Source organism: Bidens hawaiensis, unplaced genomic scaffold (assembly GCF_021521415.1).
Source record: "Bidens hawaiensis isolate Kalapana, Puna unplaced genomic scaffold, B.hawaiensis_p1.1 tig00042896_1, whole genome shotgun sequence".
In the NCBI taxonomy this organism is placed as follows: Eukaryota; Viridiplantae; Streptophyta; class Magnoliopsida; order Asterales; family Asteraceae; genus Bidens; species Bidens hawaiensis.
In genome coordinates, this window is record NW_027497597.1 from 63,010 (window position 1) to 79,701 (window position 16,692).

General features: G+C 37.2%; 1 protein-coding gene across 1 annotated transcript; it reads left to right on the forward strand.

Moving 5' to 3' along the window:
- Nucleotides 1-347: 347 nt before the first annotated feature.
- Nucleotides 348-2,687, forward strand: LOC143593897 (GDP-mannose transporter GONST2-like). The gene is made up of 9 exons (XM_077073368.1): nt 348-536; nt 632-836; nt 972-1,111; nt 1,232-1,361; nt 1,494-1,592; nt 1,727-1,881; nt 1,961-2,077; nt 2,148-2,245; nt 2,323-2,687. The coding sequence occupies exons 1-9, from the start codon at nt 364-366 to the stop codon at nt 2,364-2,366; spliced, it is 1,161 nt and encodes a 386-aa protein (XP_076929483.1). The 5' UTR covers nt 348-363; the 3' UTR covers nt 2,367-2,687.
- Nucleotides 2,688-16,692: the final 14,005 nt, after the last annotated feature.

The following is a 16,692-nucleotide window of genomic DNA, read 5'->3' on the forward strand; positions in this document are numbered from 1 at the left end:
TGGGATAGGGACTAGAAACTATTCGGGATTAATCAGAGTGGAATTTTTATGTAGTTTTTGAAATATGCAAATAAATACCAAATTTTATATATAAAAATTTTCCATTTTGACCAAGTATGACCAAATAGCAATTAATCGGTGGGGGTAAGGACTAGCGATTAATCATAGATTAAGCAGAGCCTAGGCGGGATATTTACAACCATGATCATCGGCTTACTAGTCTCGATTTTTCCAACACTGTTCCAACGTCGTAGTTGTTATTCCTTGTATAATGGTCCTTAAAATGATTTGTGTAAACTTAAAATGATGTGCAGGTTTTCTAATAAAACTTACTGTTGATAACAGACATCTAGCATTGTTTCAATGTCAACTGATTTAAAGTTGAATGTTACTATTAATCCTGATGTCAAGGAGTCCGATTTCAATTCTTCACTAGAAATTTCTCCACATGGTGGGAAGGTGAATGTGGTGCGCAGGCTCATCGGTGGTTTTCTTCCTCAAGGAAGGATGCCAGGTACCAGAGGAACAAATGAAAGGTATATAATGTTTCAATAATTGGACTTCTTATGTTGAAATATTGAAGATATAAGTAGTTTTCATTTCAGTTGTGAATGGCTAATTGTGTATGCAGACCCAGAGGCAGTCGGCTCGTGTCTGAGAACGATGATGTTAACATTCATGCAGATGAAAAGAGGGCCCATGAGCCGAAAGTTAGATCCGGACCGTTGATTTCTGGAGCTGCATATTGTCTCTCTTCTTGCAGCATGATATTGCTCAACAAAGTTGTTCTTTCAAGTTATGCTTTCAATGCTGGAATATCATTGATGTTTTATCAGGTGAATTTGGTCTTGTTAAACTAGATAAACACCAATATACAGTGCATGTCTTTGTATATAATTTTATCATCTGACGCCCATCGGTTGCTAGCATTTTGAATTCTTGATATTCATTTGTGTGTGTTGTTCTTGCAGAATCTTATCTGTTCTATCATAGTTATCATATTGGGTTTATGCGGGGCAGTTTCACTAGAAAAGCTGAGCTGGAAGCTAGTTAAGGTGTGGATACCCATTAATTTGATATTCGTGGGCATGCTTGTTTCAGGCATGTATAGGTATGTCTTTGCAACAAGTCTTGTTTTCTTGGATTAAACCGAAAGTAATTATACTATGCTTACTTTTATATGTAATATTCTAATTGTCTGTTTTTGGTGTTTTCTGGTGGATATATACAGTTTGAAGTACATAAACATTGCAATGGTCACTATCTTAAAAAACATGACAAACATATTAACAGCAGTTGGTGAACTCTATATATTCCGTAAGCGACAAAGCCAGAAAGTGTGGACTGCAATGTTTTTTATGGTATTATGCACTTCTGTGCTACTAGCTAAATTTTTCTCAAAGTGAAATTTCTTGGTCTTTAAATGCATAAAGTTTTGCTTTTTATTAAATAGTTCTTTCTAACCATGAACACATGATTACAAAACACTTTAGATCATTTCTGCTGTAAGTGGTGGTATCACAGATCTCTCATTTGATGCAACGGGTTACACATGGCAACTAGTGAATTGCATTCTAACTGCAAGTTACTCGGTATGCTATTTCTACAAGCAACCTAATTTTTATTATATAAATCATTGGCAATAACCCTTTAATGCAATTAGAATTTATTTATATTTAATGTTCGTAGATCACAATATATTAATTTATATTTACCTTATAAACAGCTTACCCTACGACAAATCATGGACACAGCAAAATCTGTGACAAAATCTGGATCTCTGAATGAAGTTTCAATGGTGTTGCTGAATAATTTGTTATCACTACCATTTGGCGTGTTCTTGATTATCATATTTGACGAATGGACTTATGTAATAAGCGCGTAAGAAAACTCACTTCTAAAACCATTTTCTATACTTTCTAAATCTTTAATCTCACCTGTTACCGGTTACTGCTTTCAGGGATGTAATCAATATTCCCATGTTTTGGGTTGTTGCAACTGTTAGCGGGCTTCTTGGACTAGCTATTAGCTTCACTTCCATGTGGTTTCTAAACCAAACCAGTCCTACCACTTACAGGTAAACAGTTTATAATCAACTCGAGAAACAGAAACTGGTTTTTAATCAAAATCTGTGTAAATGTTTACAGTTTGGTGGGCTCGTTAAACAAGATTCCCATCTCGATTGCTGGTTTACTATTGTTTAATGTTCCACTTAGCCTGCCAAATCTTTTCAGCATACTTTTTGGTAAGCAGCATGATCTTAAGTATTAACGAGTAACCATTTACGGTGTTATTTCTTTTCTTATATGTGTGAGTTTTCAGGTTTGTTTGCGGGAATATTCTTTGCTAAGGCGAAAATGTCATAATGGGAGTCAAATATCTTCTGCCAGTTACATTCTGATTGGTTACTAGAGCCAAATCAAATATGATTCGGGGAAGAATGGAATTTGTAAACCAGGAAGGATAAGAAAAGGCTTAAAGAAGCTGATATATTAAGTAGATATGTTCTGGTCCAAAGGCACAACAGGAGTGTAAGATGCCAAATTGTTAAGTATATGTAATATAAATGTTATTCTTCTAAATAATGCCATACATGCTCATTTCAAATTTTATTGATCTTTATATTAGTAATGTGGGTGGGCCAGCATCTGTCTTTCGCGTGAACTAGTTAAGCGCTAAAGCGCAGTTATGTTGTGTTTGGGAAGGCCAATTGTTACAAGTTCTTGTTGATCAAGTGACGGACATAACAAAGTTAAATGGCAGGAAACTAGAGTGGGTGAATATGTTTTTCGTATGAAGAACTCTTTTAGAGACAGGAAAGATATTCGCTTGTACACATTGATGTATAGTGGTTCTAATTAAGGTTAATAACTTCACCGTGTATTCGCTCATTGATCTCACAGTTAGTAGTTTTCATCACTATAAACTTGTCTCTAAACTTAAAGGAGATCACCGTTAACACGACTCACTGGGATGGTAGTACATGGGAACGAATCACAAGAACTTAAGAATTATAAGTGAAAGTATTTCTATACTTTCTTTGTTGGCCTTTTGGTTTTCTCTTGCTTGAGAATATGAGGGTGAGGCTATGAGTGGACTGAAATGTTTAATCAAGAGTATTGGGGGTATTATGTATATTTTAGTATGGTAAGTATTTTGTTTAAATAGCCAAGAAGAAAGAAAGCAAAAAAGTAGTTCAGCCCGATGGTTGATGACACGATCTAAGACTAACAGTGCATTTCAATGAGCCAAAAATATATTTTATAAGCTTTTTATGAGAATTTAATCCCCAAGAGTGATTTGTCGAGTCTTGACTAAAGAGAAGAGTTATGGATGCTTATTTTGTTAAACATGCATCTTTACACACCAGAGTATTTTCCGTTTGTCTCTTTATCCACTTTAGTTAATTAATTTCAGTCAATATTGAACTAGCGGCTAGATGAAAGATCTCGGGTACAAATCCAAGCATTTGATATACTAGTTTGAAGTAGTGTAGGGGTAGGAGCATGGTAAATTTGCCGTTAAAAAAATGTTAGTTAATACCACGTTGGTGTAAACCATTTCTATTGTAACTTAATTTGATTTGAAATTTATCTTCTTAGGATGATTCAGTCTTTCTTTTCCTTTTTTTAACGACCAACGAGTAAAGCCCAGTTATCCGGGTAATCCAATGGCAAAAGGCAACCCCATACTCCTATGATTGTAGATAGTGTTTGGTAGCTCAAGTTCACCATCTCTTGTTCTGAGAAAATTCTGTTATTCAAATGCATGTTGTAATAAACCCCGATTAGAATCAGATTCAAACTTGAAACCTTGCGATAGGGTGTGCACAGTTCAGTTCGGTTCGGTTATTAGCATTAACCCAACCGAACCAATCGGTTATCGGTTCGGTTAATTTCGGTTAATAACTTATATCAAACTTGGGCTAAAATTTTGTTTAAAAATAAATTAAATGATTGCTTAAATACATGAAATGAAGGTATAACTACATAAAATGAAGTATAAATATACGAAATTGAGATATTAGTACATGAAATAGAGATATAAATACGTAAAAACGATAGTATTAAACAATTAATATATATATAATACATGAAATAGAGGAAAAAATGCTTGAAAATATGAAGAAAAAAAAATGAAGAGTTCGGTTAATTTCGGTTAATTTGGTTTTCGGGTTTTTCGGTTCGATTTCAGTTAACAATTCGATTATTACTCACCCCTGCCTTGCGATCTCCTATTCAAATCTTCTGTTTGAGTTGAACTAAAGCTCATTGCTTACGATAATTCTTTCTAAATTTTCCTTTAACTTAATAAGTTTTATAAAAACAAAACTTTTTGAGACTTTTATAGGGTCTACCCAACTTTTAGGGTCTACAAAATCTTAAATTTAAATATGTAAGATTTAGAGGCAACGGGAGTTAAGAGGCTGATCGAACGATGCAGCTACTCTGATCAACCACGAAAGAACTGTTGCTCCAGTTGCCACCATTGAGGCATTGACACTGTCAAAACCTACACCTATGAGTATCCTCTCTATTTAGCTAGAAACTTCTTTTGTTTATATTTTGTAATTTTTTTTTTCTAATTCTATTATTTTTGTTTACATGATTTCTGTTATTTGTATTTCTAATTTACATTAACTGAAAATACAAACGTTGTTTTTATTTAGGGACTAAATATTATTTTGGTAATCTATTTATAGGAAAAGTTAAAATACAAAATGAGATAAAAATAAAAAGTGTAAGAAGGATTTGTGGCTACACAAAAAGCCTTTAATATTTCAAAAAAAAATCGTAACTCAAAATATAAATAAAAAATTAAAAAATTAAAAAAAAAACAAATTGTTACTTTCCCCATCTTTCGAGTTAAAAAAATAAAAATTAAAAACCCCAAAAAGACACAATGTCGAGAAAAAAGACACATTCACGAAAATAAACGAAAAAAAACCAATGATAAATAAAAAAAGACACAATGTATTGTAAAATATAACATAATACCAAGAAAAATATAACACAATATTGAATAATATAATACAATATAAAAAAAAGACACAGTGTCAAGGAAAAAAGAAACAATCAATAATGAAAATAAACAAAAACATAACGATCTCTTTTCCTAAATATAGTGTGTGTGTGTGTGTGTGTGTGTGTGTGTGTGTGTGTTTGAACGAAGAAGACGGGAGGAAGATTATTATTTTGAGTTATGATTTTTTTTAATTAATTTTTTGAGAGATTTCTTTTTGTGGCCACAATTACTTCTAATCCTTCTCATTTTTTTTCTTTTGTAGAATAGCATGACCCTAGTACAATAAATTTTATTAAAAAAAATATTTAAACACATGTATGAGTTTAGTTTTATATTAGAAAACTAAAAGTCCAAAATGTTTTTAATGGCATACAGAAAAAAGTGCCACTAAAAGCCTAAAAGTTTGTAGTGGCAGACGAAAAAAGTGCCCTAACTGGCTTTAGTGGTAGCGCTTCTAGTGACATTTTTTTTGTGTGTCACCATTCCAACAAAGTTCTTTAGTGGCACATATTTGGTTTCTTGTGACACTTTTTGTATGCCATTAAATGGCTTTTTATTTGTAGTGATACATAATAAAATACTTTATAGATTCATAAGATATAAACAATAATAAACAAAATTTTACAATTCATAAATCTTTAAAACTCATTTTAAAGATAAACATAAAAAAATTTTAAATTAAAAGTAGTAGTAAAAAAACTTTGTGTAAAACATAAACATTACTGCCACATATATAAAAAGAGACTAAAGCAAACATAATTCAGTTAAGATGATATAACAACATATAAGAACGATTACCTTGTAATTTGTAAAACCACAAAATGGAAGAAGATTTCCAAATGAATGACACGAGTAATGTCAAATTTACCTATATAATAAAAGAGTGGATTTTCAAGCAACCATCTCTCACTACTTTTTATCAAATCTCTTTAAATTGCCACATGACATTTTGACATTTTTAAATTTTTTTTCTTTTTATTAAAATACTTTTCAATAAATCTATTTAAATTGTCACATTACGTTTTGCCATTTTATTTATTTTTTCTTTTTCATTAAAATACTTCTCATTAAATCTTTTAAATTGTCACATGGCATTTTTTTTATTTTTTTCTTTTCATAAATATTAAAATTGAATTCACATACAGCGGGTTCTATTTAAAGATTCTATTTGCATATTCTATTGGAATATATATTCATATGTAATCCTCAACCTTAATTTTATAATGATTATACTCATATTCAAAGTATAAATGCGATTAGACTATACATATTCAATTAACGATCGTCGTTTGATTTTGCATTCGTCTTCTACATTAGAATTATAAGGTTTGTTTGATTTCTTCCTTTTACATGTGTTTCAATCGATATTCATCAACATGGATATCGATTTATCGAATGCAACACAAATTTAAAACATTTATAGGAGATTCGTTGGTAAAACACGAGTTTTGATAAATTAGTTATATCCTTTTAGTTATTTGATTAAATCCAATTTATGAAATGGGACTTCTCAAATTTTATAATTTTGGTTTGAAATTAAAGAGTCTATTCAGATTTTTATATAACTTTGTACAACATGGCCTAAGTTTGACTCAATTGATACGATGATAAAATGGTTTCAATTCATCAAAATTTATCCTGTTTATCTAACTCTACGTCATAAATCAATCAAATAAACTTTTGATTTTTACAATTTTGATTGGTAACGTGATTTAAAAAATTGTGCAGATTGTCAAAAAACAACAGAGTTTCGATTTTGGGCAAATAAATGAAGAGCCTTGAGAAATTCGAACGTGGCTATGGTTCAAACTTGCTCAATAAAAGGAATTTAATTTTAAAACCAGCTTCATATGTTTAAAAAAAATTGTTAGTGCCTTAACATTTTTCTTTTAAATGTTTGTTAAACATAACTGTTAGTTAGTTTGATTAATGAGAATTTATTGAAAGTTTATTCTCACCCGATTGAAAGCTGAATATGTTTTATACGTATTTAGTGTTTTTAATATTACATATGATTTTAAAATTCGGTCTATGAGTTTTATAATAAGGCTTCCAACGAATCATAAGGACATTCGTAAAAATGGAGACATTAACTTCTATTTGGTCAACATCGTAGTAAATTTAAACTGGTATTTTCAAAATTTAAGATGAAAAATGAATCTGACACATGTGAAAACATTTTAATTTAACTTACTTAGTTACATGTTTTAATTTTTAAAATTTCATAAATCATATTTATTATGTTTAAAATATTTCTTTTTTCAACCCGTGTGTCACATGGGATATAAGCTAGTTGTTTATATAAAGATCAAGGTGATGCTTGATGACCGTCGTTCGAGTCATGCAAAAACCTAAATAACCTAAGTAGATAGGGTAAATAAGGTATCGTATCCACCAGGAGTATGTGGTCAATGCAATTCGTGTAACAGATTTAATATTATGAAGTAAACGGTTTTAGTGCTGATCACACAAGCAATAGTTTAAATTAAGAGAACTAAGCAACGAACGAACAAGCGAGTTGTAAACAATTAACAAAGCAAATCACACCCAGGAATTCAAGTAAGCAACCAAACAGTATCTCATGCAACCTAACAGATTTATTATTAATGATTAACTGAAAACTGATCAACCAGATAAAACCTTAGACGTCAACAATTACTTTACACACGACACTGGTTATCAAACAGTCCTTGCCAGTGTGACTCAGTTAAGGGTAATTGTACGTTTTATCGTATTCAATCTAACCAAACAGTTATATGACTAATTATCTAGCAACTGGTAACAGATCGTTCAGACCAACATAAACCTAAACCGACCGAACACACAGAAATACTAAACATCAATAATCATATATCAATCATCAATAATTATACACAAGTGTTCTTAATCACATGAGAAAAACTGTAAAGATTACAAACTATACATCCCGGGTGCGATTCTAGAAGATTAGCCGAGCCGCGACATCATCGAATCTTCAATACGGATGATATGGATCATACGGAGGGTCTTGGCACAAGCTATGATGGTGGAAATCGCCTCTTGGAACTGCTGAAATCGCCTTTGGTTCGTAAAAACGGAGTTAGGGTTTCCAATGATGAAAAGGATGATAATAACCAAATTTTCCCGTCTGCACACCCGTCGCGGTACGCGACGGTGTCTTCTATGGCCATCGCGTACCGCTATTGACCAATTGTCAACGTCTTCATTTAAGTCCCATCGCGGTACGGGATGGGACCCTCAACACACCCATCGCGTACCGCGATGGGTTCTGCTACAACCAATCTTCAACAATTGTTATTGTGACGCGTGCTGGACATCCCCGGGTCTTCATTCCGTGTCACAACAGGTCCATACTGAGTACTTTAACGCCTATGACCTGAAATCCAATAATACACGTATGAAGTATCGATAGTTCTAAAATAAACAGTTAAAACTAAATAATAAACGAACTAAAACATATACAAATTAACCGACCATCACATCCCCACACTTATCTTTTGCTTGCCCTCAAGCAAAACTCTAAAGCAGACATCGACCTCTATCATAGGTATGTAGATTATCGCCATTAATACTAGTAAGGTTTAAGGTCATACCCAGTTTCCCCAGACTGACACTGTTTTAGATTGACATCTCACAAATACTGTTAAATGCTATATTAAAAACAACAGAGCCGCCCAGACAGGTGTACTTTGTTTCCGGTTAAGGCACACATGCTCATACCACTCGTAATATAACATCTCTTCTCTCGGTTTAATATATGGACTAGCAAAAGATGTGCCAGTATCACTCAGCTCTCAATATCACTCAGATATACATATTAATCCATCAAGTTGCTTTGGCACAAATGCAAATCAAGAGGTCTTTAAAAGGGTTGTAACGGGGCCAGGTGTAAGGGTATGGAAGGGAAATATTTAAGTAGCTCAAACGATCCGACCCTGCTTATTACAAAACATCTAAATAAACGAAACAACTGTACAACTAACTGACTGATTATATACATCTAAATGAGTAAACTATCAACATACTGATTTCACATGTTTTTTTGACATAAACGAACTTCAACGAATGAACTACAGAATACATAACTGAATATAAACAAACATCTTTTTGTCTTTTTCTCATTTTTTTTACTTAAGCATAATGACGTGATGCTTAATAATGAGATAAATACAAATACAAAACAAAAGCAAATACAATTACAGATATAAATAAACCTAGTAAGCCGGATCGTCTCGTAACATGATGTCGGGATTAAACAAATGAAAAAATAAGTCCAAGAAATGTTTTCTAAGGGACCCAACCCCCCGCCCCTCACATTAACCACACCTCACATGTGTAATAATGAGGCCCCAACCCCCCAATACCCACACTCACGCTCATCCAGACGAGGCTTAACCTAGTTGCCTCTATCACTTTTGCATTTTGCCAACTGTGATCCCGTAGTACATGAACATCAGTGAAAGCACTCAAAAGACATGTGTGTACTATATATTATATGTGTATTATATATATTTGGGTCAACTCACACACGTACCAGAGGAATAGGGTTGACGATATAAACATGTGTACCTGTCCCCATGACTCGTTATCCCCGCCTAAACGACCCCATTTTCAACTTCTCGTAATAAAAACATTTGTGAGTAAGACTAATGAGACGCTGAAAAACCAACCATGACCAGAAACCTATGACTTGGCATTAATGGCAATAATTAACAGTTAACAACTTTGGTTTCTGAACACACTTCGAGGTACTATCGGGCTAAAATTTTTCAAATTTCCCCCATCCCCACACTTGAGGTTTACATTGTCCTCAATGTAAGAATACTTAATATTGTCCTCAAAGTTAAAAAATGATAGAACGATTAATGAACATTTGAGGGACAAGGTTGAAATTGAATTTTTAACTATTAAGCAATTTAAAAATTTCGGGGCTCATGTGTGGCGGTTCTACTAACAATTATACAATTACACTTTTAACGTTTAAAGCAATAAAAACAATATAAATTATGAAACTGAAATCACCTGATATCAACGTGACTGGAGAAGGACCAGTCGGCTCGTGAACTCTCTTAACACTCGTATACTCTCATCTCATCCAATTATCAAACTGACAATCGAACCTGTAAAATCTCGAGACGTGTAGAAGCAAGCTTCTCACAAGTGTAAGACATAGGTCTTTTAAGAGTTATTAAAATGAATATTTGTTTATTTTATTAAAACAATTACCGAGCCAAATTAAGTCGTTTCATAATAAATTCTGTTAATTTAGTTAAAAACGTTAAAAGACCTAACACACTTTCGTAGGAATCAGGATTGCATTAGCGTATGCAACAAGCTCTGTAAACCCCCCGGTAGCCCGGGAGGACGAGTGGGGTCTCGTGAGGGTTTATAGAGAACTACACCCACAAAGTTCGATTACAACAAAATATACAAATAAAATCAAACACAGTAGCAATCAAAAATATATAAACATATAATCCCAACCAGTTACCCAAACATGATCCCCCAAAATATAATATAATAATATACAGACCATGATACTAATAATAACAAAATAAAGTGAAAAGGGTAACCAAAAAGCTACTGTACTGGCGGATCATCATCTGCCTCGTCCTGTGGATCTGTTGGCTGCTCCACTGAAATGATCAACGACTGTGGGAGCGGTACCTGCGAAGAAACAAACAATAATCGAAAGTAGTCATCATGGCGGGCCAGGTGGGCCCGCGTCTCCTCTCGCTGAGCCAGCATGGTCTCTAAAATCTGCTGCTGCTGAAAAATCATATTCAATGTGACTGGCTGCTTCGGCTGTGAAGATGATGTCGATGCCTGTCTCAACGGATGTTGCTGCTGAGGTCGCTCAATGTGTGGAGTCGGACGACGCTGGCGACGTGTCGGAATACCCCTCTGAAGAGAAACAGCAGCCTCTGATCCCTCAGGTGGTGGTTCCTGTGGACCCCGTCGAACCGGGACTAAAACTACTGGATCATGCTCCTCAATGATCCCGGCCTAACGGGCCTCCGATATCCCAAAAACACCTGTGGCTGGCCCCAACGTAAAATATCTAGTCGGATAGCGCTCAAATACCCCAAGTCGCTCAGAGACCATCGTAATATAAGGCCCCAAAGGTAAGTGTGCCGAGGATCCCTGAAGTCTGCTACCCCGAGCGAAAGATGTGAGTAGGAGCATCGCCACATTGGCCGGTCGCTGGCCAAGAATAGAATATAAACACAGCATATCTAAGTTGCTGCACTTCACGTGGCCCGAATGTCGGCTTACGAGAGTACAAGCAACGATCCTGTGAATGTAGCGATGGACGGGGTCCCGAATAGACGACTCCACAACAGAACTGGAGTGGGCCCCGTCGGCGATCTCCGCCCAATACTGGTTGAGCTGAGTCTCCGTGAGCCAGTGCTCACGGGGCGCCTGAGCGTGTGTGGTGTAACCTTGTATACTCTGCAGAAATGTAGGCGCCTGAACGTCCTCGGCCGTATAAAATCCAGTGGCCACGGCAAAATCTGGGACTGACATCTCGTACAGCTGTCGTCCCAGTGAGAATGATACTGCGTGTGGCCCACTAAAGTCTGTGGGCGTAAAGTCAAAGGTCGAGTAGAACTCACGTGTGAGCTCGACATATGAAGGTGAGTCACACGCGAGCACAGCTGCCCACGGACCTGTCAAAAAAGCACGTACCTGGTCGTGAATCTCCGGAGCACGCAGCAATGTCCAGTCAAACAAGAGGTGGCGAAGCAGCTGAATCTGTCGAACCCTCTCAAATCTAGTAGACTCCTCTGATGTCAAGTCGAATTGAAGAACCTGATGAGGTATACGTCCATCCCCCATAATATCCGTTGGCTCGATGCCAGGGACAATCTGGACCTCATCGCTACCGTAGCGGATGACAAGAGGGTCAGTCCGCTGCCTCTTGTGCCGGGTGCGCGAGAACTCTGGTGCATCAGCCATATCTGCAAACTCAAGCAAGCAAGTTAGATGTGTTAATATGGTGACGACCGTATAGAATTTCGGTCGCGGTCGTCCCATAAAATAAAATAATATTAAAATATTAAAATAAAAATAAATAAAGACGAAAAATTCGGGGACACCCTATGCGTATATCTAAAAACCAGATTCACCCACCCGAATAGAGATTGAGTACGGGCGGGTAATCAATTAACAATTCAAACCGTCAAGGTATCCCTGAGACTCGATTAACAAAACACAAACAAACATGACTTGATACAACTCGATTAACCACACCCGACCAAACAAAACAAAAGACAAACGGACATACTTGACACAAACTGACCAACTGTCTCGAAAAACGTGCAAAGCAAACAACTAATATGTCGAGTTGGGTTTTAAAGTATTAATAAAATATTTTTAAAAATACGTTCACATAAATTATTTAATATCGAATCAACACTATCATTTATTTTATAATAAAATAATGATTTTTTAAATGTGAAAATCAAAACCCGAATCGTTATATTGAAAAATCCCGATTAGTTAAACGAATAACCAATCCAAACAACCCGGTTAGTCAACCATGTTCATAAATAACCCCACCACCTACTTTAACAAACTAACACGCGAACCCAAACTTCAAAATCAATCCCGTAAACCGATATTGAAAACCCAACCATCCCGCAAGTTTGTCGAAATAGTTACCCGACAACTCAATAACCCGACGAAAAGAAATAATATAATAATAATAACGTACCTCGATGTCGGATTAGAGAGCCAAAAGGAGTAATAATAATAATAGTGGAGACAGAAACGACAGTGGTCGGGAACGGTGGTACGGTGACTGTGGTGGTGGGTTTTGGGTGGGGTGACGGGGTTGGTGGTGGTGAAAGATGATGGTGGTGGACAGGGGGTAAACGGTAGTGGTGGATGATCGGAGGGGAGTATGGTGACGGATTGGTGGTGGTTGGTTGTGGTAGTGGTGATGGAGGGGTTGCGGTGGTGGTCAGAGACAAAAGGGCGGCGATGGTGAGGGTGAGTGATGGTGGGGTTGGATGGTGATGACTGGATGGTGATGGTGACAGGGGGAAGATGGCGAGGTATGATGGTGCGGTGGCCGGAGAGAAAGAAAAGAGAAGGAAGAGAGAAGACGATCGGAGGAGAAGTGAAAGAGAAGAGAAGAAGAAGGGTTTATAAACACCCGGGTCAGGAGGAGCCCCATGACCCATCGCGGTACCGCGATGGGTAAAATAGGTGTGGGCGCGTACCGCCGCCCAAATTGGGGTAATTAGGGTTTTAACCCCATCGCGGTACGCGATGGGGTATTATGCCAAGCCCATCGCGTACCGCAATGGGTTCAGAAATCAGATTTGGAATTTTTCGAAAACGCACCTGTTTCGGCATCCCAACATCACCCTGGACACGTTCAAAACTGAAAATACCATTACATACCTGGAGTGACGTGTGCTAAACCCATGCTTATCGAATTTCTCTAATTTGCCATTCTTCAACGAGCTTCCCCACACTTGGCGTTTACTGCACAAAACTCGAGACGACACTAAGTACAAGACTTAATAAAATAAAATAAAAACTGGACAGACACTTACAAACCCCGGGTTGCCTCCTGTAAGCGCTGAATTTATAGTCTACAGCTCGATAGTGTCTCGAACTCAGTTATCTTCATAAACCGGTGAAGTCACAATGAAATTCACCGATTCCTTGTCCAGCTCATGTATGTCCTTCATCTCTAAATATGGCTTCAGTCTATAGCCATTTACCACTTGCCTCAAATGATCATCGAAGTCTTCAATCTCGTACTGACCATGATTTCCAACCCTTACAATCAAATACGGGCCTGTCCACTTACTTTTCAACTTACCCGGGAAGAGTTTCATTCTCGTGTTGTACAACCACACTCGTTGACCAACTTCAAAATTCTTCAACCGGATATTTTCATCATGAACTTTCTTCATTTTCGCCGTGTAAGCGGACGCGCAATCGTATGCCTCGTCTTTCAACTCCTAGATCTCGCACAAAGCCAATTTTCTCGCTTTACCTACATCATCATAATCCATATTGACATGTTTAGTAGCCCAAAACGCTCTTTGTGCAATTTCAACCGATAAATGGCAATCCTTTCCATACACAAGTCTATAAGGAGTGGTTCCAATTGGCGTTTTACAAGCGGTTCGGTAGGCCCATAAGGCATCGGTTAACTTAGTAGACCAATCCTTTCGGTCCGTCCGAACAGTTTTCTGTAAAATCTGTTTTATTTGCCTATTGGAAACCTCAACTTGTCCACTCGTTTTTGGATGGTAAGGAGTTGCAATCCTATGATCAACACCATCTCGTTTAAGCAATTTCCAGAAATTAAAATTCTTAAAATGAGATCCCCCATCACTTATGATGGTTCGGGGGACTCCAAATCTTGAAAAAAATATTACTTTGAACAAAATTGCAAACGACTGTGTGATCATTTGTCCTGGTGGCTATCGCTTCAACCCATTTAAAAACGTAATCGACGACCACTAGGATATACAAATTATCGTGTGAATTCGGAAAAGGGCCCATGAAATCGATCCCCCAGACGTCAAAAATGTCAACAACCAGGATCGGGTTCAAGGGCATCTCGTCCCGCTTAGAAATACTCCCGAGTTGTTGACACTTAAAACAGTGTGTCACGAACTTGTGAGCATCCTTAAACAATGAAGGCCAAAAGAAACCACTCGTTAAAACTTTTCGAGCGGTTTTCTGGCCACTGAAATGACCACCACACGCAGACGAATGCGCGTGTTCCAACACTGATCTGACATCCTCCTCGGGTATGCATCGTCTGATCATCTGATCTGCACCAATTTTAAACCAATCCGGATCGTCCTAGATGTACTGTTTAGCTTGGGTTATCGAATGTTTCTTCTTTCTCCTTGGCCAATGCTCTGGTTAATCACCTGCAACTTTAAAATTAACAATGTGAGCAAACCAAGGATTTTGTGAAACTGCCAGGATATGCTCATCCGGGAAGGACTCGTTAATGGGACCATCAGTGTTCCCATTTTGCACCATAATTCGGGAAAAATGATCTGCAACAACATTTTCACTCCCTTTCTTGTCCCGAATCTCTAAATCAAATTCCTGTAACAACAAAACCCATATGATAAGCCTCGGTTTTGCATCTTTTTTATCCATGAGATACCTGACAGCAGAATGGTCAGAATATATAATAACTTTACTACCCCAAATATAAGACCGGAATTTATCTAGAGTATATACTACTGCTAGTAACTCCTTCTCGGTTGTGGTGTCATTTAATTGAGCATCCGAGAGAATTTTACTTGCATAGTATATAGCAACGGGTTTCTTGTCAACCCGTTGACCCAAAACAGCCCCGACCGCATAATCACTTGCATCACCCATTATTTCGAAAGGTAAACTCCAATCGGGTGATTGCAAGATCGGGGCTTCAACTAATTTCAATTTCAGAATGTCAAAGGCCTTAGCACATTCATCATTAAAGTCAAACGGGGCATCCTTAAGCAATAAATTACATAAGGGTTTGGTAATATCACTAAAACCCTTAATAAACCGTCTATAAAACCAGGCATGCCTCAGAAATGATCTAATGCCTTTAACATTAGTGGGATGAGGTAAAGTGGAAATAACTTGGACCTTAGCCCGGTTCACCTCGATCCCTCGACTCGAAACAACATGGCCCAATACAATTCCCCCTTGGACCATGAAATGGCTCTTTTCCCAACTAAGAACCAAATTCGTTTCGACACATCTTTTTAAAACTCTTTCGAGTTGGTTTAAACATGACTCAAAAGATGTGCCGAAAATCGAAAAATCATCCATGAAAATTTCCAAAGACTCCCCCACCATATCTGAAAAGATACTCATCATGCACCTCTGAAAGGTGGCAGGGGCGTTACATAACCCGAATGGCATTCGCCTAAACGCGAATGTGCCATACGGGCACGTAAACGTGGTCTTTTCCTGATCTTCAGGATGAATAGCTATCTGGTTATACCCGGAATACCCGTCTAAAAAGCAATAAAATTTTTGACCAGATAGCTTTTTAACAATTTGATCGATAAACGGAAGCGAAAAGTGATCTTTTGATGTTGTCGCGTTCAGTTTACGATAATCAATACAAATGTGCCACCCGGTTACCGGCCGGGTGGCGACCTCGTTACCTGAGTCGTCCTTGACAACTTGTATGCTCGCCTTTTTCAGTACTGTCTGTGTCGGGCTCACCAACGTGTTGTCTGATATGGCAAAGATAATGCCAACATCTAACCATTTCAGCACCTCCTTCTTCACCACTTCCCTCATGTTCGGGTTCAACCTCCGCTGAGCATCATGTGCGGGTTTGACAGCCGGATCTGTTAAAATTTTGTGCATCAAAATTGAGGGACCGATTCCCTTCAAATCCGCTATCGTCCACCCGATTGCTTCTTTATTCGCAACCAGCACATCTATCAAAGCATTTTCCTGTTCAATAGATAAGTTAGAAGTTATAATAACAGGAAATGTATTATTCTTACCAAGAAAAGCATATTTTAAATGCTTTGGGAGCTCTTTCAGCTCGACTTTCGGTGCTTCCAGCATTGACGGTTTCAACCCGGTATCAATCTTCTCGGGAAGCGGTTCCACCTGAACTGACCATGGTGGACGGTCTCCTCGCACAGCTGCGATCTCCATCTGTCT